The sequence below is a fragment of the Ornithorhynchus anatinus genome, chromosome 19, assembly GCF_004115215.2.
Source record: "Ornithorhynchus anatinus isolate Pmale09 chromosome 19, mOrnAna1.pri.v4, whole genome shotgun sequence".
Classification (NCBI taxonomy): domain Eukaryota; kingdom Metazoa; phylum Chordata; class Mammalia; order Monotremata; family Ornithorhynchidae; genus Ornithorhynchus; species Ornithorhynchus anatinus.
The window spans coordinates 8,083,805-8,110,570 of record NC_041746.1 but is presented as its reverse complement, the minus strand read 5'-3'; the positions used below and the strand labels follow the sequence as shown (position 1 = coordinate 8,110,570).

The following is a 26,766-nucleotide window of genomic DNA, read 5'->3' as shown; positions in this document are numbered from 1 at the left end:
TATGACTGTTTACTTCAAGAAAGATATAAGTACACAAACTCAAACTGCTAAGGCTCCTGGAGTCCTGGGTAGTTGAATGGCCCTCTGGTAAACCGGGAGGTTTTTGTGGAATCCCCTGATTATCCAATTAACCCTTTATTTGTGCACGGAAGGTTTTTGCTATTGGCTTTAGTTCATGACTCTAACCCCGAAAGGTTTCCCCCTCTCCCTCCCACCCCACCCCCAACACCTCACATGCATCAGTTGGGACTGGTGGCCCCTTAGGGACCTTCAAAGTATCTCAGGATGGGCTGGAGCCCAGTTAAAATTGCGTGCTCTTGGTTGGTGACTTTTCCCTTTGCAGTTTGTGAAGAGCCTGTCCTTGGTCACTCAGGTGACCGGCCCAGTCTGCTTCGATGGTAATTTCGGCCGCGTCGCTTCTACTTAAGCTTCCGCTCCACGGCCCGGTACGTGAAGCGTCCCCGTTGGGCTCAGCGTAGCCGTTGACTTGAGTGAGAGGCATTTCCTGATTGCAGCACAACTTGCTGGAGCAGGCCTTGGAGATGCAAGGCGAGCTGCAGAAGAGCACTAAATCCTTCGGGTCTGTGGGCTCTTTAGGGTCCAGGTATTCCGGCTGGATGGTCACGCTATGGATGCCCGCGTTGTGGAAAATTTCCCGCATTTTGAAATTGGCATCTCGGTAGTCTCTGCTCTTTTGACATTTGACGTGGAGGGTAGCGATGGTCTTCCCACTGGCCAGCTCCCAGATGTGCACGTCATGAATGCTGCTAATTCCAGGCACTTGAGACAGCTGGATGGCTGAAACATGAAAGAGCAGAGAGGGTGCAAGGGGAGCGATGAAGTTAAAATTCAGAGAAGTAGCTGGGGAACAGCAAGGTAGTCCTTGCTTATTGACCATTCTAGCCCACCAGGCTAGAAAGCAAAGTCATTCAATCGATCAAATGGTATTTATCGAGCACTTGCTGTGTACAAAGCACTCTGCTAAGCACTTGGGAAAGTACACTATAACAAGCTTGCTAAACACTCTCCCTGCCCCACGAGGAGCTTACAAGCTTACGGGAGAAAACAGACGTGAAAATAAATGACAGATAGGGGAGATACTCAAAAGTGCTCCACTGGCTACTTAGCAGAGCTGCCAGAGAAAGTCAGACCGAAAGATTAGCCTCCTCGTGCTCTGCACACAGAAAGCGCTCAATAAATACGATCGATTGATTGATTTGGGGGTCCACGTGTCATCCCGTTAGACTCGGATGGAAACCATGGAGCCGGAATTCAAGTTGCCCTTGTACTTGGAGTCGTCAACCTTTTGGAATGTTTTGTTTCACATTTACTATATCATCAGTCAATAAAGCATCCGGGAGTAAATACAGCAACAGGAAACATTCACAAGATAGAAGAGATTCTAGACATTCTAAAAACCTTCTTTTGTACACAGTTGCACACTGAGAAGCGTCCAGACAAAACCGGAGTAGCTGGAAAATGACTTTATCCATCTCGGCACGGAGAGCATCGTGACATAACTGGTCTACTGGTAAATGAAAAACAGAGAGACTAAAGCTTTTATTTCTATGTGTGCATATTGCACCTAAGTCGGAGTTTAGTGCCTCTGTCAGGAAAAGCTAAGCAAAGAAATAGAGTTCGGTCTCAAAAGAGGTCACGAGTGCTCGGAATTTAAATGCAGCAGTTTCTACGGTGATACAATAGATCTGGTTCCTCGCTACATACAAAAATCAATTAGGCTGCAGGCAGTGCCTTCCAAGTGGAACAGCTGAGAAGGAAATGGGAGAGGGGAGGATCTTAGCACCAACTATCATCTAGCCATCAGCCCAGGAGTTGGGATCCCAGCCGCATCTGTAGCTGCTAAGGCACAGCATTCTCGGGCTTCATACTCCAACTAATCCTCCCACATTTGAGTTAGGTTGCTAGGATGCAAACGTAGAATTGAGTTTCTCCCGTCTCCTGGGAATTTACAGAAGTTGGGGAATTAATAACCTGATCTCGTGAGGCCAGGCATAATGCCGGCATTCATTTTTACACAGACGAAAATACCGTAAGGGGATAAAAGAGCAAAAGCGACTCACTCAGTTCTTCCACATTAACCCCTTTGGGAACCATCTGTAGCAAAATGGTTGCCGTCTCCTTGATGAGAGGAAAGGCAGAGGACAGAATGATGATCACCATAAGGATGGTGAGGCTGGGGTCAATGTAACACTCCCAGTTGCAGGGCTCAGAGGGATCGAGCGGGAGCACGTAGAATATGGTGGCGGCTATGACCACGACCACCGAGCCCAGTGCGTCTCCCATTACGTGCAAGAGAACACCTAGAAGAGAGAGGTTAGAAACACTGTCATGGTTAGAGTGGCGTTTCCGGGTTCCCTTTTTGATTAAACAAGAAATCCTCACTTTGATTTGGGGTACGTTTTCCCGTTTTCCTATTAGACTATACGCTCCTGCCCTTCGCCTCTGTCGTACCCTCCCAAGCGCCGGGGCAGTGCATTGTACAGAGTAAACGTTTTCAGGAAATGTCATGGATGATTTTAAGTGAACTGAAAACCAGCTTCTAGCGGTGGCGACAGCACGGTGAAAAAGCATGGGGGTACACTTGCTAGTCTGATGAAAAGGTCAAGTCACCAACTGCGGGGATCTAAAGAATGAACAGAGGAAGAGAGACTGAACTAGAAACTATGCAGGCAGAGCCACGGGGACCACATCTCCTGAGACCACTCAACAACCCTATCTCCACTCGGGATCCGTAGACCGGAGCCGGCTGAAGAGGTTCCGAGCTTCTGGAGTCATTTTTCTTTCCAACACAAGGGCCTCTTTCGGGTTATTTTAGGTTCTTTTCCTCCCCTCTCCGCCTCAGTTCGCTTTCATTCTTCCCTTTCAGAACTACGCGTCTAGTCACCGACTTCCTCAAGGATCAGTAATAATAATAATAGTATTTGTTAAGCGCTTACTACTTGCAAAGCACCAGGGTAGATAATGGGGTCGGACCCAGTTCCCACATACAGCCCACAGAGCAAGGGCCTCGGAGGTAGAAGGACCTGGGTTCTAATCCCAGCTCCACCATTTGCTTGGTGTGTCACCTTGGGCAAGTCATTTAACTCCTCTGTGCCTCAGTTACCTCATCTGTAAAATGGGGATTAAGACCGCGAGCCCCATGTGGGACACGGACTTCATCCCAACCTGACTAGTCTGTATCTACCCCAGCGCTCAGTACAGTGGCCGGCATACAGTAGACGCTTAACAAATACCATCGGACAAAAATCCTGCCGATCTCTCAACCGAACCAAAGTGAATAATCAGCCGTCAGTATCATTCCCCAGACTAGATACTGAGATGGAGGGATGAGATGGAGGAAGAAGTAAAGAGGTCTGCATGTGATTAACCCATTTTCCGAATAACCCCGCCCTAAATTAAAATGAAACAAAATTGAAAAGCTCATCGTATGTTCCCAGTAGTTGTTCTGTGGACAAAGGGGGTCGGGAGAGGTGGTTTGTGTGTGTTTGCTTTCCTTCCCTTTTGTTTAAAGGTCACTTGAGTCAATATACCTCTGATGTTCAAGGCTTCGGATTTTTTCTCTCTTTTCACTATCTCCTGTTCGGGTCCATGCTGAGTATTCAGGGAATCACCTGCATTCAAAGAAGAAACGCTGTGTTGTGTATAAATTCTACAAACAAAAGAAACCAAGCGACTCAAAACCAGTTGAATTTCTTTAAAAAACCCAAAGAAACAAGCCCTCTGATTTTGGCAGTAACCCCTCCACTCCCACCCCCACCTTTCCCCTCCCCTCTAGATAGACCAGGCAAATAGAGACAGTTCAATTTGGCCCCAAAGCAAACCTTGTCACCTATGGACTTTGTCCGTGCCTCCATTAACCCTTAAGCAAACTCAGAAATATCGAAAACCCCAACACTCTCCTCCCCGCCCCCTCATCCCCACCCCAATCTCAGAAAAAGGGTGGAAAATAAGAAAAGAGATATGCTCCTCCAAAAGATAGATGTTCTTTTCTATGAAGAAAATGCATTTCCAATACTGGAGAAGCAGCCTGGCCCGGTGGGAAAAGCCCCGGACTGGGAGTCAAGAGACCTGAGTCCTACTCCCAGTTCTGCCACCTGTTTGCGGTGTGACCCTGAGCCAATCACTTTACTTCTCTATGCCTCAGTTTCCTCCTTCGTCATACGGAAGTAAATCCCTCCCGGTCCGCGCCTGAGCTGGTTGCGGGGTGTGGAGAAGCAGCGTGGCTGTGGCAAGGGCACGGGCTTGGGAGTCACCGGATGTGGGTTCTAATCCCGGATCCGCCACCTGTCTGCTGCGTGACCTTGGGCAAAGCCACTTCACTTTTCTGTGGCTCAATTCCCTCATCTGTAAAATGGGATTAAGACTCTGAGCCCCATGTGGGACAACCTGACTACCTTGCATCTACTCCAGCGCTTAGCACAGTACTTGGCACATAGTAAGCGCTTAACAAATATCATTATTATCATTATTATTATTATTATTATTATTATTAAAGGGAGCGGGAGAACTTGAAGAGAGGGAAGGCCGGGTGGGCTGGCGAAGCGAAGGGGAGGAAAAGGAGATGGAAAGGGGGTGGGGTGAGGGTGAGCCTAGGGAAGGAAAAGGAGGTGTGGAGGAGGTGGGATGGGGAGGGGGGGTGCGCCTAGGGAAGGAAAAGGAGATGGGAAGGGGATGGGGTGGGGGGGGGAGGGTGCGCCTAGGGAAGGAGAAGGAGATGGGAAGGGGATGGGGTGGGGACAGAGGGGATGCACCTAGGGAAGGCAAAGGAGATGGAAAGGGGATGGAGTGGGAGAGAGGGGGTGTGCCTAGGGAAGGAAAAGGAGATGGGAAGGAGGTGGGATGGGGAGGGTGCATCTGGGGAAGGGAGAGGAGACGGGAAGGGGGTGCGGTGGGGAGCGAGGGGATGCACGTGGGGAAGGAAGAGGAGACGGGAAGGGAGTGGGGTGCGCTGAGGAAAGGGAGGTCGAGGGCGCAGGTGGAAAGCACCTGTTGCGGCGGAGCGGGCGCGGGAGGCGGTGCGGCAGGAGGAGCAGTCCCGGAAGATGAGCAGGCCGAGCAGGTTGACGGCCAGGCCCAGCGCGCCCACGGCCAGCACCAGGGCCGGCCGCTCGATGGACTGGGGCCGGCCCAGCCGCAGCACGGCCTCCACGGCGATGGCGAAGCTCAGGGCCAACAGGAAGACGGCGTTGGCCAGGGCGCCCACCGCCTCGGCCCGGCCGTAGCCGTAGGTGGCCCGGGGCCCGCGGCGGGGCCGGCGCGCCAGGCGGCCCGCCCCGATGCCCACGCACAGCGAGATCAGGTCCGACAGCATGTTGAACGAGTCGGACAGCAGGGCGATGGAGTTGCCCAGGTAGCCCGACAGCAGCTCGGCCACGAAGAAGGCGGCCGTCAGCACCAGCATGAAGATCAGCCGGCAGGTCTTGCCCGAGTAGCGGCCCATGGGGCCCCGCCGCCGGGCCCGGGGGCCGCGGGGGGCCGGCCGGGGGGTCGGGGGGCCGGGCGGGGGGCCGGCCGGCCGGGGAGCCCCCTCGGGACAGGGGAGCGAGGGCCCGGCCGGAGCGGACGCTCCTAGGAGCTCAAGGTCCTGGGGGCGCACCGGCCCGAGAGCTCCAGGTCCCGGGGGCGCACGGTCCGAGCAGCTCCAGGTCCTGGGCAGAGCGCTCGGTCCTAGGAGCTCGAGGTCCTGGGGGCGCACGGCCCTAGGGGCGCACGGTTCTGGGGAGGGGGGCGATCCTGGGGGCGCACGGTCTTGGGGAGGGCGCACGGTCCTGGAGGGGAATGGGCCTGGGCAGAGCGCAAGGGCCGGGGGGGGAACGGGCCTGGGGGCGCACGATCCTAGGAGCTCACGGTCCTGGGGGCGCAAGATCCTAGGGGTGGCACGGCCCTGGGGGGGGGGCGGACACGACACGGCCCTGGAGAGGGAGCACGATTCGGGGTGGGGGGGAACGGTCCTGGGGAGGAGGCACGGTCCTGGGGCGCACGGTCTTGGGGAGGGCGCACGGTCCTAGGAGCTCACGGTCTTGGGGGCGCAAGGTCCTAGGGGTGCACGGCTCTGGGGAGGGTGCACGCTCCTGGGCAGGGAGCACGGTCCTGGGGGGGGAAGGGAATGGTCCCGGGGGCGCACGGTCTTGGGGAGAGCGCAAGGTCCTGAGCGGGAACGGTCCTAGGGGGGGCACGGTCCTTGCGGAGGGGAACGGTCCTGGGGACGCACGGTCTCGGAGGGGCGAGTGGGCCTGGGAAGGACGCACGGTCTGGGGGGAGCGAACGGTCCTGGGGTGGGCGCCAGGTCCTGAGGGGAACGGTCCCGGGGGGGGGCCCCGGTCCTGGGGAGGGGGCTCGGTCCTAGGAGCTCACGGTCCCGGGGGCGCAAGGTCCTGGCGAGGGCGCTTGGTCCTGGCGAGGGCGCTTGGTCCTGGCGAGGGCGCTTGGTCCCGGGGGCCCGACTTGGAGGGGCTCCCGCTCCTGGGGAGGGCGCGCCGTCCTAGAAGCTCCCGGTCCCGGAGGCGCCAGGTCCCGGGGCAGAGCGCACGGTCCCGGGGCGGGGGGAGGACCAGGGAGGCGCCCCTCCCCGCGGGGCTGGGCCTCGGCAACAAGTGCAGCGCCCGCCGCTGCCTCGTCCTCCTCCTCCTCCTCCTCCTCCTCCTCCTCCTCCCTCCCCCGAGGGCGAGCGGCTGCCCTTTGGCTTTTATAAGGCGGCGGCGCGACCCCAGCCCCGGCCTCCGGCCTCCGGCCTCCGAAGGAGGAGCAGCCGGGCAGCGAGTGCAATCAGAAGGGACCTTGCACCTCCGGCCCTGCCCACTCCCTCTGTCCGCTTTGACGGTCACCTCGAGGCCAGGGCATCACTCCCTTCTCCGAGCACGAACACGGAAGAGGGAGGAAGAGGAGGAGGGAGGGGGAAGAAGTCGTGGAGTCCCATCCCTGCGTTGGCCAAGGGCGGAGGTGCTACCGACCTTCTGTCCGAAGGCGAGACCAGGCCCTCCTGCTCTGCCCTCCGCCGAGCCCTAAGGATCCCCGACCTCATCCTTTCCCCAGGGCCCCGGAGAGCGGGTGCCGAGTGGATGCGGACTAGGACCCAGTCTTGACCTTGGGAATCCCCGACCTCATCCTTTCCCCAAGTCCCCAGAGACCGGGGGCCGAGTGGATCCGGTCTAGGGCCCCGTCTTGGCCTTGGGAATCCCCGGCCTCATCCTTTTCCCAAGTCCCGGGAGACCGGGGGCCGAGTTGATCCGGTCTAGGGCCCCGTCTTGGCCCTGGGAATCCCCGGCCTCATCCTTTCCCCAAGTCCCCGGAGACCGGGGCCCGAGTGGATCCGGTCTAGGGCCCCGTCTTGGCCTTGGGAATCCCCGGCCTCATCCTTTTCCCAAGTCCCGGGAGACCGGGGGCCGAGTGGATCCGGTCTAGGGCCCCGTCTTGGCCTTGGGAGATGGCGTGAGACCCTTTCGCCGATGGATCCGACAAGGCCCGGCAGCGGCGGCGGCAACAGATTCATTTTCGACGACGGCCGAGTCGGGCAAAAATACGTTCGGTTTACCTTATTCTCACCAGCGTAAGACAAGATTCTCGCTAAGGATTCCTTAACTAAGCAGACGCCTAGCTTTTCCTCCGAGGACCCGTCACTATCGCTTAAATGTCTGCGAGTGCCCGCTCTCCTCGGTTCATATACCCAAACTTCTCCGGTCCTCGGCCGTCACGGCTTTCGGCTAAACCGTGTCTCCGGGATCTACTCTTTCCCCATCCTTGATCCGTGAAAGAATCGACCTCCCCTGACACGCGCACATACACCCCATCCCTCGGGAGCCTTTCTTTTCACAAAATCCCCTCCGTCTTCGTTCGGTACGTCTTCTGATCAAGGGGCTGCCGCACGAGCCGCCCAGAACCACCAACCATCTCGAGGCCAATCCACGACTTTCAAAATGTGGTTTTAACACACCCTTCATAAAGGCCGTCCCTACTTTTGGCTCTCTCTCTCCTCGTTCTCTTTCTCGCTCTATTTATGTACATAGTATGTATACATGTATATATGTGTAATAATGGCATTTGTTAAGCACTTACTATATGCAAAACACTGTTCAAAGCTCTGGAATATGTATGTATATATATAGTATTTGTTAAGTGCTTACTATGTGGTAAGCACTGTTCAAAGCGCTGGGGTGGATACAAATCTAACAATAATAATAATAATGTTGGTATTTGTTAAGTGCTTACTATGTGCAGAGCACTGTTCTAAGCGCTGCAGGAGATACAGGGTCATCAGCTTGTCCCACATGAGGCTCACAGTTAATCCCCCTTTTACAGAAGCGGGAACTGGGGCCCAGAGAAGTGAAGTGACTTGCCCACAGTCACCCAGCTGACGTGGCAGAGCTGGGATTCGAACCTCATGACTCCCAAGCCCGGGCTCCTTCCACTGAGCCATGCTGCTTCTCCATAAATTTATCAAGTCAGACGCGGTCCCTGTCTCACATGGGGCTCACAGTCTAAGTGGGAAAAAGGAGCGAGATCGAATCCTCATTTTGCATCTGAAGAAACTGAGGCACAGTGAAGTTGTGACTGTCCTCGGATCACGCAAGAAGAGAAGCGTCTGCTACGGGATTAGAACCCAGGTCCCCTGACTCCCAGGCCCGTGTTCCTTCCACTAGGCCAAATTGCTTCCCAACAGTAGTATTCCGTCAGAACGTTCCTTAACTACAAGAGGGCAAAAAGTAGACCTTCCCTAAACGCCCCTTCTGAGACTGCATCTGACAGAAACACGAGCCATCTGTGCAAAGATCACTTCAAAGAGGTAAAAACGTATATTCAATACAACTTCTTCAATTAGGAACTTGCTTTATTCCAGATCGACGTTAGCCAACGTAAGTATAATCATAATTTTGGTATTTGTTAAGTGCTTACTATGTGCCAAGCCCTGCGTTAAGCGCTGGCTAGATACAAGGTTGTCGGGTTGTCTCACGTGGGGCTCCACTCTTAATCCCCATTTTTCAGATGAGATAAACGAGGCACAGAGAAGTGAAGCGACTGGCCCAAAGTCACAGAGCTGGTAAGTGGCGGAGCCGGGATTAGAACCCGCGACCTCTGACTCCCAAGCCCGTGCTCTCTCCACTGAGCCACGCTGCTTCTCAAATACTTAAATATTTAAATACATGGCAAACAGCGAAGGTTTGGGGCTTTAGGGTGAGAAAAATCCACCCTGGAAATTAATGATCCGTTTCCAGCCGTTGGAACATCTTAGCAGGCCTTCATGACATCATCACTCTAGAAAGGGGGATTTAGTAAATCACTCGGAGCTCGAGCTCCAGAAAAGAAAAAGAGACGGGAGGGTTTTTGCTCATAGTTTAGTCAAGCGCCTAGTCCATGTATAAAACACAAGGGAATTTTAAAGGAGGATAACATAATTCAAGAAATCGAAATTTCTCCCCGCTTGGTCCCTGAATCTCACACCTGGTTCCTAGAAATATTTAACTGGGAGACGCGGGGCAGTTCAACCGACCTAAGAGAGATCCCGCTAATCCACAGTGGTCTGAGCTGTTTGCAGCCGGCTTACGAGGACCATGTATTCCACCTCACTGCTTGCAACTTGGGCACTCGTAACTCGGAGGAGAAAAATGCAAGGATCAGCAAAGGCATATCGCAGTGGTAGTAAACTCCAGGTATGATGAACTTTAGTCCGCACTCCACCACAGCTGCCCTGCAGGTCGGGCGCATTCCCAAGATGCCAGGCCACTGGGTGGAGTGTCCAGGGGCGAGACTACCCCGAGGGCTGACCTGTCCATATGATGTCACTGGGCGGAAGGGTTTAGAGGTGGCCCAGAGGTAGACGGGGCTGGCGGCCTCCCTCCTGCTCCCCGCGAAAGCGTGCAGTGATGCCTCAGTTCCCTCATCTGTAAAATGGGGATTAAGACTGTGAGCCCCACGTGGGACAACCTGATTCCCCTGTGTTTACCCCAGCGCTTAGAACAGTGCTCTGCACATAGTAAGCGCTTAACAAATACCAACATTATTAATAATCATAATGTTGGTATTTGTTAAGCGCTTACTATGTGCAGAGCACTGTTCTAAGCGCCGGGATAGATAACAGGGTCATCAGGTTGTCCCACGTGAGGCTTGTGGTTAATCCCCATTTTACAGATGAGGAAACTGAGGCACTGAGAAGTGAAGTGACTTGCCCACAGTCACCCAGCTGACACGTGGCAGGGCCGGGATTCAAACCCAACACCTCTGACTCCCCAGCCCGGGCTCTTTCTACCGAGCCACGCTGCTTCTGTACCCTACAGTACCCTGCAACAAAGCAGCATGGCCTAGTGGATTAGAGCGTGGACCTGGGAGGCAAAAGGATCTGGGTTTTAATCCTGGCCCTGCCGCGCGTCTGCTGCTTGGCCTTGGACAACTCACTTCACTTCTCTGTGCCTCAGTTACTTCCTCTGTAAAATGGGGATTAGGACCGGGAGCCCCTTTGGGCCAAGGACTGTGTTCAACCTGATTATCTGGTATCTACCCCAGTGCTTAGAACAAGCGTTGGGCACAGAGAAAGCGCTCACCATATACCATAAGGACTAGTATTCTAACACGGGGAAGGCACCCAAATGCCTTCAGGCACAGTTCAACCCCGACTGTAAAACTTCTCTGTAGTCACAGAAACCTAGCCCTTCGACGGGTTACCCAAAAGGGCAGAACTGTTACAGTGAAAACAGTGAAGCCACAATGGGTGATACGCGCTAGGAGAAGAACTCACAAAAAAGGGACGGCAACCATTCGCGATCGGGGAGACGTCTTTGGGAAGATCCGTCGTCCGCAGGATTTTACCCCAGAGAAGCCTCACCCTCGGGGGAACCCACAGGGAATCAACCCTAAGAATCGCCTTGAAGTCGACTTTACCCTTGCCATTCCCAGTCAATCGAGCATATTTATTGAGCTCTTACCACGGGCCGTTCACTGTACCGAGCGATGGGAGAGTACAGCATAAAAAAGTTGGTAGATACATTCCCTGCCCGCACGAGTTTACAGTCTAGAGGGGGCGACATTAGTGAGAATAAATAAATGATGGATCAAGAAATCAAATTTATTGAGCCCTTACTGTGTGCAGAACACTGTACTTACGCTTGGGGAGTGTACAACACCGCAATGTAACAGAATCATTCCCTGCCCACGCTGAGCTTGTAGTCTAGTGGGGGAGACACAGTCTAGATGGGGAGACTCTACAGCTTTGTACATAAGTGCTGTGGGGCTGCCTAATAATAGTAGCATTAATATTTGTTAAGTATTTACGAGGTGCTAAGCGACTGTACTAAGCGCTGGGATAATAGGAGAAAATCAGGCCGGCCCCAATCCCCGCCTCGTCTGTCTCACAGTCTACGTAGGAGGAAGATCAGGTATCGAATCCCCGTTTTACAGATGAGGAAACTGAGGCATAGAGAAGTTAAGTGACTTACTCAAGGTCACACAGCAAGCGGTCGCAGGGTCAGAATTAGGACCCAAGACCTCTGACTTTCAGGCCCGTGTGCTTCTCAGCGCTTGACATAGTAGACATTATTATTGTTATTATTATTATTATTCCCACTAGGCCATGATGATCCATCACACCCTGGGGGTTGACTAGCCAAAGGGCCACCCCTATATTACATGAGAACACTCCTAAAAAATTATTTAGAAACGTACATCCCACACTCTTTAATGACACTATAAAGATATGACTAGATTTTATTGACGTAATTTAATCTACCCGGCAGTGTCGTTATCCTTTCTTAACTAATCACGCACACGGATTGGAATCAGAATAAGTACGCCATTCAGAAATGATGGAAATACGATTGGACCGACTGAATTGGAAAGGCATTTCATTTATTTTTTGGTGGAGATAAGAGGGTGGAGGGGAAGATTAGGGGTGTGAGGAGAAGATTACTCTGGACAGTTTTTCATCATAGGCAGAGTGGGTGTTAACTTACCCTATCTATGCCTTCCAGTCATGCTGACGGCAATATTTCCGTAAAGGACCGCAGTTAAGCCGGTAACACGGACAAGGAGGAGAAAGATGGTGGAGGCGTTGGGCCGGGAGATGGGCGGGAGGGGCTTGGCTTACAGAATTCTTACCACCCCAGGGCTACTTGATCTTCCTCTGAGGCTGTTTCTTCCTATTCGTTTTATTCAATTAACCTGCCATTGATTTCCAAGTGTATCTGTCCTTTCCACCTACTCCCATTCTAGTTGGTGAGCTCTCTGTGGGACAGAGTTGGCCAAAGCAGCAGTTAACGCGACTTGCAAACTTTTACAAGACGGGCTGAAGATCTCTGCACTTTTACCATCTGGAAGAGAATATGAAAGCATGACTTACAGAGTCCAACATTGATTTTCCATGGCCGGTGTTTAAAGTGTGTCCGGGGGGGAGAGGCCAGAGCAAACATTATGTTTTTCCACTCACTACGGGAGATAGAAAACATGGAGCTGATCTCTCACCACCCAAATATGTCAACTGGCAACTGATAGGATGGAAACTTGAAAAATGAGCTGGCACACAGAGATCTGTTTTGCGGGATGGTTTGTTGGGTTGCAGAGAATCAAGCCTTTTGCGCTAGAGATTTTTCTAAGGGCTATTAAAATGGTTAGAAGGGCTACCAGAGGATTGGTGCTTAGTTTTCCCCAGCACCGTTGACCTTATTTTACATATGCTATTACTTCCTCCTGAAATCTGTTTTAGTTTCCGTCTTCCCCATTAGATTGCACGGTCCTTGAGGCAGGGCTTTTGACTACTAACTCTACTGTATTCTCCCAGATCTTGAGTACGGTGGTGGGCGCACATTAGATACTCGAATGATTTGTCTGTATTTTACAAATGTTGGATGAGCTTTGGGCAGCTTATTCTTAGGCGAGTTTCAAATTAATGTTTAATTTTTATTTCTTTTTTTTTTATTTTTTTCATTTCCCACCTTCTACCCCTGGCCTAGCTCTATACACCGGGAAAAAATGTCGAGATACAGCGGTGCCTGATGGAAAGATTATGGGCCTTGGCATCAGGGAATCAGAGAACCCCAGCTCTGTCCCTTGTCTGCGATGTGACCTTAGGCAGGTTGCTTAACTTCTCTGTCCCTTAGTTTTCTCATCTGCAAAATGGAGATTAAATACCTGTTCTCCCTCCCCTTCAGACTATGAGTCCCACTTGGGGCAAGGATTGTGTCCAAACTGATTGTCTTGTATCTATTCCAGGTCTTGGTACAGTGCTTGGCACATAGTAAGTGCTTAATAAATTTCATCATGAATATTACTAGATGTCCAGGATCAGAGAAGACTCTAACAGAGCTGGGAACATTTTGCCTGGTCCCGCCTGGCGATAGCATGTAAACTGAGCTACTTTATGACAATCACTGTATAAGGGACAATAAATATGACCATTTTCATGAATAAAACTCAATAACCCAAATTCTCCATTATCATACAAAACCATAGAGTAGAGAGTTTCAGAACAAACCACACCAGTAGTTCTTGAATGGTACCCAAATATCAGATCAGGAAGGAAAGAAAACATTCCTCCCCAAAATTTAAAAATCCGATTTTCCCTGCTTTTCTGAAGTGTAGGGGGATTGTCCACGGTCACCAAATAATACTAATATTTTATGGGTTGCTTTTTTTTTTAAATGTAGCACTTTATATTTTTCTAAAGTGGTTTCCCAACAGTTATCTCATTTTTATCCTCCCAACATCCCGGAGGGGAGGGGAGAGACAGGAGACGCGGATCAGAGAGGTAACGTGACCCGCCCAAGGTCACGCAACAGATCAGCGGCTGAACCAGTAGAACCCAGGGCTCCCGTCTCCCAGCCTCAAGGTTTTTCCACTAGACCCTGGACCACAAAGCTTCCCCAGTTTGGTTGAAGCCTTGCTGACATCAGAGTCCGAGAGCTGGTTCACCGATCCTCGACGGGAGCAACATCCATCCTAGATAAGGATGAACTTTGCAGTATCACTAAATTTCCCATCTAATAATCCAGGAATCCAGTATAGGACCCATTTATATTTTCAGCCTCTACAATTTGTGGAAGCAGCATGAAGCAGCATGGCTGAGTGGAAAGAACACAGGCTTGGGAGTCAGAGGTCATGGGTTCTAGTCCCAGCTCCGCCACTTGTCTGCTGCGTGACTTTGGGCAAGTGACTTAGCTTCTCTGTGCCTCAGTTACCTCATCTGTAAAATGGGGATTAAGACTGAGCCCCGCGTGGGACAACCCGCTTAGCACATAGTAAACGCTTAACAAATACCATCATTACTATCATTCCTGATGTTTATCTACCGCTCGCTGCCCGTGAAGATTTCTTTTGGTTTGTTTTGAACCTCCTACCTCCAGGCTCTAGTGGATGTCCCTCTTTCAGCTGTTGTGGGATTTAATGAAGACTATTCCACATTTACACACTGCAGGATTTTGTTCATTGTGAACCCAGCCCCTTCTCTTGTTTGTTTTTTTTTCCAGACTGATCCTTTCGGTCTTTCTTTCCATGGAATCTGTTCCATTCTCTTGGTCATTCTAATTGTCATTCTCTGTACTTTCTCCTGCAATATCGTGCTACTTGTAAGACAGAGCAACCAACCAGAATCCGGAGGCAGATGTACCACGGTTAAGAAGCGCGAGAAAACTCTGCCTTTGGCTTGGTGTCTCAAACAGCTTCCTTCCAGTCATCTTATGTGCTAGACCAGCTTCTTAGACTTCCCTCAGTTTTCTTTCTTAACCCATTCGATTTACTCATCCACTTCTTCGCCGTTTTTCTTCTAGCACTTGTATTAGTGGCTATTACCTGTAATCCCTTGCTTTTTCCATTGCTTTTCATTCCTCCTTTGAGACATCTGTTAGGGAGGTGAGGAGTGAGGGAAGGAGAGGTGGAAGAGGGAGGATGAAAGGCGTGAATTCACAAGAAAGACCTAGAGGGATCCTAAGCACCAGTTAGGACTAACTGTACAACTCCAAATTTTGGAACCTCAGGAAAGGAGTCTCAAATAGCTCGGGAAGAATTCTTCCCCTAAAGAATTTTTTTTCATTTTCTTCTTCCACAGAGATTAATGGAATGGAGAATTTAAAATATTTTATGCTGTGGCTCCCTCTATCCACCCTCCCCTCCGTATTGACTATGCATCTCTTAAACACTGATAATAATAATGCTGGTATTTGTTAAGCACTTACTATGTGCAGAGCACTGTTCTAAGTGCTGGGGTAGATACAGGTAATCAGGTTGTCCCACATGAGGCTCACAGTTAATCCCCATTTTACAGATGAGGGAATTGAGGCACATAGAAGTGAATTGACTTGCCCAAAGTCACCCAGCTGACAACCCATGACCTCTGACTCCCAAGCCCGGGCTCTTTCCACTGAGCCACGCTGCTTCTCTACACACCCCTGTGGGTCTGTGCACTTATGTACGTCTCTTATATACGTCTCCTATATACCTCTATTTCCCCTATCTCTAATCTATTTAATGTCTGTCTCCCCCTGTAGACTGTAAGCTCTTTGTGGGAAGGGGTGACTCTACCGGGCTCTGTTATATTGTACTTTCCCATGTGCTTAGAACACTGCTCTGCATAAAATAAGTGATCAATAACACACCATGATTGATTGATTCAAGGTTTCTAATAGAATTTTCAGTTTCACTTCAGAAGCAGCTGTGCCCAATCAATCGATGAGGGGCAGTTGGCTTAGTGAACGGACTTGGGTGTCAAAGGACCCGAGTGCCAATTCTGTCTCCGCCACTTGCTTGCTGTGTGACCTTGGGTATGTCACTTTATTTCTCCGTACTTCAGTTTCTTCATCGGTAAAATGGTGTTGAAATATCTGTTCTCCCTTCTACTTATTCTCTGGGCCCCCATGAGACACAGGGACTGTCTGACCTGATTAACTTATATCTACCCCGTTGTTTAGAACAGTGCTTGACACATAGTAAGTGCTTAAATTCTGTAATAATAGTATTTAATGAGCATCCACTGTGGGTAGAGTAGCCTACTGAGCTTTCAAGAGAGTATAATGGAGTCGATGCCCTTGGTCCCTGCCCTGAAGGAGCTCAGATTCTGCCCGTGTGACAGACACTAAAATAACTTTAGGAGAAATGGAGGGTAGGTATATGAGTATATGGCTGCCCAATCCACCTCCACATCAAACAAAACTCCTTATCATTAGAGCACTCAATCAGCTCAAACCCATCCTAACTCTCCTCAGGCATTTCCTACTCCAGCCCAGCCCTCACGCTCCGCTCCTCTAGCCCCAGCTTACTCACCGTGCCCCGATCTTCTCTATCTCCCGCCGACCCCTTTCACCGTCCTCCTCCAGTGTTTTGACAAGAGTGAACTTTAGAAATAACAGCTGAAATTAAGATCCCAGTTCTTCTGTGCATCCAGGTATTTTTTTTCCTCTTGGTTGATGCCAGTGCCCTCTCAGATTATACATGAGCAGAGGGGTGGCAGTAACTATCTCTATCGGTCTGGCATGGAAAAAATTGACGATACTGAAGGGTCCTTCGAGTCCAGTGAGTCTCCAGCTTCCGAAGATGATCTTGGGGGTGATGGAGCAGAGTGAGCTTTGAGGTGCCTTGTTTCGGATGTTTCTTTCCTTTTTCACATCTTTAGGTTAGTCACCCTGAGCTACAGTTCCACAAGAGAGCAAGCAGGGCAAATAAAGATTGAGTTCAAATCGGGTCATTGGTTGGGGTGGTGACAGATGATTTGATACACTGAGGTTTGGCATGTGCCGGCAGATGTCATTTAGTCAAGCTACCCATTTCTAGAGGAAAGCAAGAACTGCCTCAGAGCTAACGCTCTGTGACAGAACGTGTTGCTAAACACATAATGCTCTTACAGTAAAGTGATTTTATACGCCCTCTGGGTAGATTAACTTTTTTAAAATGCTATTTGTTAAGTGCCTTACTATGCATTCAATACCGTTCTAAGCACTGGGGTAGATTCAAGTCCCCACATGGGGCTCACAGTCTAAGAAGGAGAACAGGTATTGAATCCCCATTTTATAGTTGAGGAAACTGAGGCACAGAGAAGTTAAGAAACTTGCCCACAGTCACACAGCAGACAAGTGGTGGAGCCAGGATTAGAATTAGACTCCCAGTCCCCGTGCTCTCTCCAGTAGGTCATGCTGTTTCCAAATTTAACAAATTTACATTTGTTAATCTGAAAATGCATTATGTTGAAACCGGCTCAGTTTAGTTGTGGAGCCCCTACATGTGATGCAAATGAAGTAGTAAGTAGTAGAATTTACTGAGTGTCCTCTTGGTACTGCACACTATGCTAGGTGCTCAGGAATTTCAGAATAATAAAGTACTACATTCTCTGCCTCGATCTCCGAAATGCCCTCAGAGCTTCATAAAATGCTTTGTACCATTCTCGGCGCAGAGCAAGCGCTCAATAAATACAACTGATCGATTACAGCCTTGCTGAATTCAACCTACTCAGACTTAGGGTTTTGATTATTTAGCAAAATGTTCTGGATCCTCTTTCTCTTTAAGATCAATTGAGAAGGGCATTTTCTAATCTCCTTTCCCTAATATTTACTAAAATAGATAAAATACTCCTCCATGCTACACCGCCCCACAGAGCCGGTGTCTGAGGAACTATCCAATTCAAGCGTTTACTGTTTTTTCTTCCCCCAGCCTTCTCTCCGGAGGCCCCATCTCCATTACCTTCATCTTCATCTTCTCTCTCTAAATTCCGGCAAGTTCCTTTCTTGGAGGCTCTTTTGGATCCCCTCTCTCCCTTCCAACTTTGCACTTTTTATCTGTGCTATGCCTTACCCATGTACCTGCCTTCTAACCGACTATTAAATTGTTCCCACACATTGCTATCAAATAAGCAACTTCCCAACAGTCCAAATTAAGTGTTCTCAAAGGGGACTGACCATCTGGTTCCCTTAGAGTATTAAGGGAGGCTGCCATCTTTCGTAAGTTCTGTGAAAGTCCATAACCCCTTGTGACTGCTCCTAAAGTATGATTTTATCCATAGGCAGACGGAGACGAGGGGTTGGGGCCTGGAGGGAATGACTGTATTTGCAGACGTCAATAGCTGAGTAGGATAAAACGAAAGGATTTTGAATCAATTTTCCCCTATCGTTTTTCATCCAAGTCATCCCTCGTGGTATTCTGCTCCCCCCAGATGGAGAAGAGCTGACCAGGATTAAGCAAGGAAAAAACCTTAAACTTTTGCAGACAAGTTTCTTCCCATGTTATCAGAAAAGATCTGGACTAGGGCAACCCGAACCATAAATTCTCAAAAGGCTACCCCCGCTGGGGCGGTCTTTATGGAAACGACCTTACCGAAGGACTCGGGATAGCAAATGTGAATCCACTGTTCGGTCTCCTGACAAAGAAACTGCTCCATCTGTTGCTCTGATTTTCAACATTCCTTCCAGGGGAACTGAAACTCACACAACCGATAGTCTCATCGAAACACTCTCCCACTTCAGTTCCTTTCCAAAATAAGAATTTTAAAGGTTTTTTGAGGGTAGTCTATACCACTTTGAGTGGCCGTGCAAATTTTTCTCACACAGAGAAGCTATTACCCTTGACAAAGATCTCTTTTACTCATCATCTTCCTATTTTATTTTGACAAAACATTCCTCCCTGACGCGCTCTTTAGGATTCGTCAACCCCAATCGTCGGTAAGATTCGCTGCATGGATTCTGAAGCGAGAGACTATTTTTTAGAAAAGTATTAAACCTAACACCCGCAACTTTCCAAAATGCCCTCTGCAAGTTCAACTTTGACCCCGCTTTCTTTCACCTTCTTATTCCACCAAATAAGCCTTTCAGGAGAATGCTAAGGGCGCACATCACTTTCCTTTCAGCTGTTTCTTACTCTCCCACCTCAGGACTCTAGACTCTCTGCTTCAAGCAAGTCTCTTTCACGATTTCTCTCGGAAAACACCAACTGCAAATAAACAAAAAAAGAGAAACTCTGGTGGGAAAGTGCTGTGCTTCCTCCGGCGTACTAGCGAGCTCCTCCTCCCCCCCTTCCCCATTCAAGAACTCTTATTTTCACCTCCTCACCCCCGGCAAATAAATTGACGAGGCATCATTGACCAAAGCAGCCTCAGAAGTCCAGTACGGAAACGAACAAAGGAGCGGCCCCGGTTAGAAGGATCGATCGCCCCGGATTTACCTGTTTCGACGTCATCCTGGACCGAGGGGGCCGTTTCGGTAACAGCAGTCCAGAAAAATAACGTAGTTGAGGATGTTGACGGCGAGCCCCGTAACTCCAGCCCCGAGCACCAGCAGCACGTTGTCCGTCTTCTGGGGGTTGATGTACCTCTTGAGGGCTTCGACCAGGATGCTGAACATTCAAGGCCGTGGCGAAGACGGAGTTGCCGAAGGCTCCCAGGACGTCGGCCCGGGGGAAGCCGAAGGTGTTCCGTCTGTGCCACCGGACACGGCTGACCCGCACCCCGAAGAACCCTATGATCATGGAGATGAGGTGCGACAGGACCGCGACGGCGTCGGAGGCCAAGGAGAGGGAGTTGCCGACGTAGGCCACCGCTAACTCCATCGCGAACAGCAGAAAGCTGACAGCGGTCATGACGAGCAGGCGGAAGCTTCTGCCCGTGTACCGCCCCATGCCCGCCGGCTCTCTGGCTGTCACTCTGGGGGCGAGGGGCGGCCGGGCTTTAGCAGGGAGGTGGCTGGGCTGACGATTTAGCGATTACCGCTCCTCTAGAACTGTCTCTCTTCGGCCTTCCTCTGAGGGCTCGGCATATTTAGAAATGGTTTATAGGCTGCAGTAAAGCCATAAAGCGGTTTAAAGGGCAATTAAGCAAGAGCTGTCAGGTGGGGAGACCGGAGTCGGTGAGAGCCCCCGGTTTCCAGCTACCCCTCTCAGTTTCACTGACTGGCTCAGGTGGAGGGAATCGATGGGTCAATCGGTGGTATTTATTGAGCATTCTGTGTAGAGAACACTGTACTAAGCGCCTGGAAGAATACAGTACAATGTAGCTGCTACACTGTAGAATGGATATTGTGCACCCCGTCTTGACCGTAAGCTCGTTGCGGGCAGGGAACGTTTCTACCAACTGTGTTACACTGTACTCTCCCCCAAGCGCTCAGTACAGTGCTCTGCACACAGTAAGCACTCAATAATCACGACCGTTTAATTGATCGACATTTGGTAGAAACGGTCCCTTCGTCAGGTTACTATTTAGCAGGCACTCGCTGTCTCCCCACGTCTCTCAGGGCCCCGAAATTAATATCTGTCTCCCCCTTAGACTAAGCTCACTGTGGGCAGGGAACGTGTCTGTTTCTTGTTATAATGTACTCTCCTGAGCACTTAGGACAGTGCTATGCTTATAGTAAGTGCTCAATAAATACCAATGATTAAGCACCGACAAGAATTCATTAATAAACACCTAAATCTCATTCAACTCCTGCTTCGTCAGTCTTTTCCCTGGTCCTAATTACTTACAACTTTGGAATAAGGACCATTCCACGGACCTTAAGATACTGAGTTAAGGGCCTCCACTAAGGGGCTGTTGGAAATTGCTGGAGTTGGAATCCAAGGGAATTTGCCACAGAGTTAAAGGTTTCAAGTTCTCAGTAAGTGATTAGTAATTGTAATCAAGTATCACTTTGTTTTGAATTTTGCCCCTTCACTTTGTCCAAGTTCTTGGCTCAGGTCCCTCTCCTTGATCCTTGGCAACATCAGATGTTGCTTTTTGTTGTGCAGGGCGTGAGGGACATTCTTTATCTAAGGCAAGGGCGAGAACCAACTAATAACATAATTGAAGAGCCATTTGGGATGGAAAGCTGGAAAACCAACGTAGGAAAGGGAAAGAAATGGATAGAAGAGACTTGCAGAGCCTGCAGACAGGCAACCTGGCCCACTGAAGGGCTTCATGTAAATTACTGCAGAGTCCCCAGCTTTGCCATCTTGGAACCTGGGACGGGAGCCCCTGAAAAGGATAGATGTCTTGCTCGTGATCTAAAGTAAAAGAGGGAGAATCCGGTCGCTGGAGGTTGATCAGTTTGCGCGTCGATTCCTGGCAAGACACCAGAACAAATCTCTAACAACTGATTTGTAGCAGACTAGAAGAATGAGCTATTTGGCAGCAAGCAATGTCGGTTTGGAAGGACACAATGTGGCAGATAAATTTAATCTCTTTTTATGATAGTAACAACCCTTGTGCCTTAGGGGGACCAGCAAAAAAAAAAATAATTAACTTCTGTTGGACTTGTGATGCCATGTCATACAGCATTATCACCCACAAGCTAGGAAAATGTAGCTTTTATAGTAAAAACTAGTTTAATTTGGAATAAGGAGGGGGGTGGGGAGGAACTGGTGGAAAAAGCACCTTGCCTGGATTTGCAGAAAGTCTGAATTGTAAAAATATCTCTTAAGATAAATACCATTTCTTTAATGGCTATCTGGCCATGTTATATTTTATTTAGAAAAAAAGTTTCTCCCAAAGAAGCTGTTTCCTCTCCTTCCCTCCCCCTTCAGCAAAGCTCTTCAACTGAGCTGGAGGAAGGGAAGCACCATGGCCAAGTGAAAAGGGCATGGATCCAGGAGTCAGAAGATCTGGGTTCTAATCCCTGCACCACTTGTCTGCTGTGACCCTGGGGCAAGCCACTTAACTTCTCTCTGCCTCCATTTCTTCAATGTAAAAGGAGGATTCAATACCTGTTCTTCCTTCTACTTGGTCTGTAAGCCCCATGTAGTACAGGGATTACATCCAGTCACAATCAGATGGTGGAGGCAGAGAAAACAAAAAGTGTCATCCTAATTTGGAAGTCATCAAAAGGGCCCTGAAAATTCCCAGCAGGGTCGTGAGGCTGCTTATACCACCGGCCTGTGAGCGGCTCACCTGTCAGGGTCAAATTCTTGGGATGCCAGGGGATGGAGTACGGTCTACTTCATAGATCAACCAATAAAATTTCAGGTAAAAGTAACAAGTGACACTCAAAAAATAAAAAGATTGATTACCCGAATTAGATGAACACTCTAAAAATGAAAGTCCCTAATTTCTTTTAAAATGCTGATTAAAGGATACTTTAAACATACTACATTAAAAAGTTACATAGAGAACAACAGAAACGTTTCAATCCTTTAAGGTTCCCACATGACTAATTATCAGAGAAAAACCAAGTTGACCCTCTTTTGTCAAGGATGCAGTTATATACTACAATCCATATACTGTAGCTAGGACAGTGGTGTGACTTAAAATGAATCCCTTTGACTATTTTCATCACCTTTTTTTCCATCGGGACATTTTTTGGTGAAATAACGAACTGGACCACCCCACCAAAACGAGTCAAACTCAGAGGCAATAATAGCTCACAATACATATTTATTTTTAGAGTTGTTTACAGAAAAGTCCTTACCACTGCTATGCTGAGACAATGATGACTTTTTTTTTTTTAAACTGTTTCTTATGGCTTTGTTTTTACAATTTTCATCTAAAAAGTCACAAAACCGGTATGTACGTGGGACGGTTTTCAGCCTTGTAGTTTAAAAAAGGTTTGGAGGTTTGGAAATCAGAGAGGCGACACTGGCACTAATAACTACGACCGAATAAGGTGTAGTGCTTGGCGGGGCTCTTGCCACAGATGCACGTGGCTCCAGGCTGCAGCTGACAGAGAGGTTTGAAGGGGATGCAGAGACTTTTCGCTCCCATGGATGGGGCGCCAGGTTCGAGATCTTGATCCCTGCAACGACAAACACAATTTCCTTCCTGTCTGTGTCCTACCAGGACGCAGAGTTTCACGGTCAAGTTAAATCCTGCACTGTTCTGAAATCAGTGGGATCCTCGATCTAAGTGCCCTCGATCTGGTCCTCAGGAATAGTAAAACTCGTTACCATGGAAAATTTTCAAATGAATCGGTGTGATCGAACAGGATATTCATTTAGGCTGCGAGGCCTAAATTAGGCTGTTTAGACTGTGAACCCCATGTGGGCCTGGACTGTGTCTGATCTCATGATCTTGTATTTACCCTCACGCTCAAAACAGTGTTTGGCACATAGTAACCGCTTAATAAATACCATAATAATAAAAAAAATAATAAGCTATTGCCTCTCCAGCCAGTGGATCGTGGAACAGCAATCACTATTTCCAGGATGGTGTTTTGCACAAATAGGAGTTTCTAGCAGCAGCTCATGGGATCTGAACTCAGTGCCACACATTAAAATACAGCCTTTGAGGCTTTACTGACCCCAGCTCCCCAACCCCCAGTTCCTTTGCTCCTCCTCCTCTACCTCTCAGCGCCTTATACCACCTCCCGTTGAAGAGGAGGAGCAGAAGCCTTTTGTAGTTATCCACCCTGCAGCTTAGCCCTCACTGTTCGAGAGAGCCCTTGATAATCCAGTGGGAAAGATTCTCATCTTGGTTTCAGAGTTATACAGTAATGCTTTACAGAAAAAAAACAGGAATGAAGTATTGGTGTACTGATGAGACTTCAATTTTCTACAAAGTGAGGGATGAGTCGAACTGTTCCTGCAAATTGAACTTTCTAGGGTACTAAAGAAGGTCAGTGAAATAGCTTTGTGAACATTTCTAGGTGTAAAGGCACTACATAAACACAATGGATTGCATTTCTATCTCCCCAGAGACAAAAGGGATATGTGATTTGGACCACAAGCATATGAAAAGAAGCATTTCCTTGAATTGAAGTAGAAAAAATGTGAGGGGTGAGGTAAGGGGGGGAACCTTAGTGCTTTATAAGATTATGTTTTGGGGGGAAGGGACTACCCCAATTGATCTCCATCACGCCACGCATATTTTTCATGCTTTGAAGTTAATCTTTACTAGGGCCTTAAACAAAAGAATGACCAGATTACATTTCCTCCAACTAAATTAAAAAAAAATTTGAAAGACCAAAAATAAGAAGCACCCCAGAAGCTGGCCATGTAGCCTAGTTATTTCAAACACTTCTTATTAAAAAAGAACCTCAGTTAAATAGTATTCATTTAGAGGAGGTGCTGAAATTAACCTGAAGGGGGTAAAATCAGAGGACTTCAAAAGTAATGAGTGAGGTTAAAATCATACAGTAAAATGGGAAGAATGGACCATAGGCACTTAAAATAGATTTAACAAAATGCAAAAAACATCAAGGCTGCTCCACTACTTAGAAGTTTGTGATAGATGGAATCAGCACCTATTTCAGGTCATTCCTCAACTATTTTGTTCTCGAGGGTGGGGTGTGTGAGTGTGTGTGTGTTGCATGTGCAAAACAATTTACCTGGCTGTAGTTTTCTTGATCCAGTCCTCACAGTGAATTTCTCCACAGAATGGAATCTGAGCAATCTAAGAGAGGTGGGGAGGAATATATATTTTATAACCATAGGTATTTCAGAGCACTGCAAGATATAAATCCTTTATTATATAAATCTCAACTCTAATAGCTCCCCCCACCCAGGCATATATAGTCAAATCAATTTCATCTTGGTTAAAAAAATTTCTGCAAGTTACAGGCCACCATGTTTGTGCTAAATGAAATGGAAACTCAGGCTGAAAACAAAGAGCACTAGGTGAAAACAACAACGTGAAAGCTGCTCCCTTGTGGTGAGACAGCAAATCGTTACACCACTCCAAAGATTTACACAACCACAAAAAACACCCACAAATATACCAAAAAATACATTTTAAAAATCCATAATGAACCTAAGACAGGATGACAGTAACCCCTTACACCTGAACATGCAAAAACATGAAAAATGTTCAAAGGAAGTTTTCCCAATGAAGTTTGTTTTAAAATGACATCTTTGGTGAATACGCTCCCTTTTTTTGATTGCTTTGACTTAATGAGCTCGTTGCGGGCAAGAATGTGTCGGTTTTGTTGTTATATTGTACTCTTCCAAGCGCTTAATATAGTGTGCTCAATAAATACGATTGAAAAAGGACCTCAGGTATATTTCTAAAACGGAGATCTCAAAGGTTATGGAATCCTGTTAAGGGAGTTATACTTCACTAAAAAATCTCAAAGTGCAAAATCCTTTCATATTTTTACTTAAGAGAATCAGAATAATTGGCCAAAATCTGCCAGGGAGAATTCCAGAACATCTGTTTAAAAATTAATTTCATTTTTGAGAGGAAAACTGACCTAAGCCAAATTTGTTATGATTTGAACTTATTTCTAATAGCTAATAAATTCCTAGAGACCAATTTGGAGGCTAGAATACTTAGAGATTCAGTCACTGCTCTTAACAAATACCCATTTGAATGTCTACAAAAGACTGCTTATCTAAAGTTTTCAAAAATAGCTTAAAGAAGGTGCATGTTACAAAGCAAGAAATGAATACCCTGAAAAACACTTGGAGCAATCATGCTGAAAAGTAATCCCAAAACAAAATATTTACTGAATTTTGAGGGAAAAATGAAATTGGCAGCAGGTCACCATGAGTTAAAAGAAAATTGTGAGAATATTTTCTTTTTTTCCTTGCTAACCCGTGAGCCTTTTTTTATCAACAGCCAAAAGCAGAACTATTTTTTCTAGAGAGTTCTGTGCTTTCATTTCAGGCCCACAAATTTCTTGATTATCATATCCTAAAAGACAGTCAGAGTCTAACTGTATGACTACTTGTTATTTCTTCCGACAGTACACTTGAAACCTCAGTTTGGCCACCTTTAAATATTGCATCAGTTAAAATATTTACAGTAGCTTATCATACATTACAATGAATGATTCATAGTGAACTGAGATTAATTTCTCTTAAAAATTGGTCATTAAAATGATAAAAAACCCTTTACTAGTTACCTTACTGACCTTTAATCTCTTATGCAACTTACTGTGGCTCCAAAAGCGAATTGCACATATCCGCTTCTATAATAAAGTAGGAATGCCTAAGAGATGGTCAGAACACAACTAGAAAAGTGTCTGCGGCCTTGAAACTCTCAAAATCACTTCAGATATGAAATATATCACGTGCCTCTCTCTCTCTCGCCAGTCAACAAGTACAGGAACTGGCAAATACGATGTTTGCCCTCAATCGCTGCAGTTTTCTTGGTACAAACAATTTAGAGCAACAGCTACCAGGGGCTTCACTCTAATTTGGAGCCACCAATTCTGTCTCCTGTCCTTAAATCCGGTAACTTACTGAAGGGAATGAAGGAAGGGGATAGAGAGAAGTTGTCAGCCTAAGAATATTGCCTTGATCGACCTCTCTGCCTTGCAGAAGCCTCGTCATCACGACCATCATCATCAATGGTATTTACTGAGCACTTACTGTGTACAGAGCACTCTACTAAGCACTTATTTGGTAGATACGTTCCCTGACCATGAGTTGAAAAAAAGTTTAAAAAAAAAAACTTCATCTCAAAAAACGTTAGATTCTAAAAATCTGAATTCCAAGATATTGTAATACACAACTGGACGTTTAGGCAAGACTAGAGGAATCTTTAAGTAATGAAGCACATAGAATTGCTATAAGCAAGACCTTCAATAACACATCAGACTAGGTGAGAGTCAGCTTGCTTTGCAGGGGAACTGTGAGGCTCTGCTACATCGCACTAGTGATGTCTAAGGCTTAATTATTTATTTGAGAAGTAATTAACACACTTTTGCCATATTAAGCACATTAATGACAACGACTGAAGGAATGGTCGAAAGCGAACGAAGTAAAAAGGATTGTTACTGTACTAAATTAATAATGGATGAGTTAATTAATCCCCCCAAATTCATCCAAAACCAATTTTTAATCCAATCAATCATATTTATAGAGTGCAGAGCACTGTATTAAGCACTTGGGAGAGTACATATAACAGAGTAGTAGACATTCCCTGCCCACAATAAGTACAACGGGGGATAT

General features: G+C 47.9%; 2 protein-coding genes across 2 annotated transcripts in view; both read right to left on the bottom strand.

Moving 5' to 3' along the window:
- Positions 1-227: 227 nt before the first annotated feature.
- On the bottom strand, positions 228-19,590 carry SLC30A10 (solute carrier family 30 member 10). Its single transcript, XM_039914811.1, is given in 6 exon segments — positions 228-798; positions 2,082-2,321; positions 3,552-3,652; positions 6,233-6,254; positions 19,181-19,316; positions 19,318-19,590. Coding segments are annotated over 6 exon segments (1,269 nt in total). The 3' UTR covers positions 228-301.
- Positions 19,591-22,294: 2,704 nt separating this feature from the next.
- The window catches only part of EPRS1 (glutamyl-prolyl-tRNA synthetase 1), a 44,649-nt gene continuing 40,177 nt past the window's right edge, over positions 22,295-26,766 (bottom strand). The window contains 2 exon segments of the mRNA XM_029047121.2: positions 22,295-22,670; positions 24,201-24,265. Of these exon segments, the coding sequence (XP_028902954.1) occupies positions 22,520-22,670; positions 24,201-24,265 (216 nt within the window). The 3' untranslated portion in view covers positions 22,295-22,519.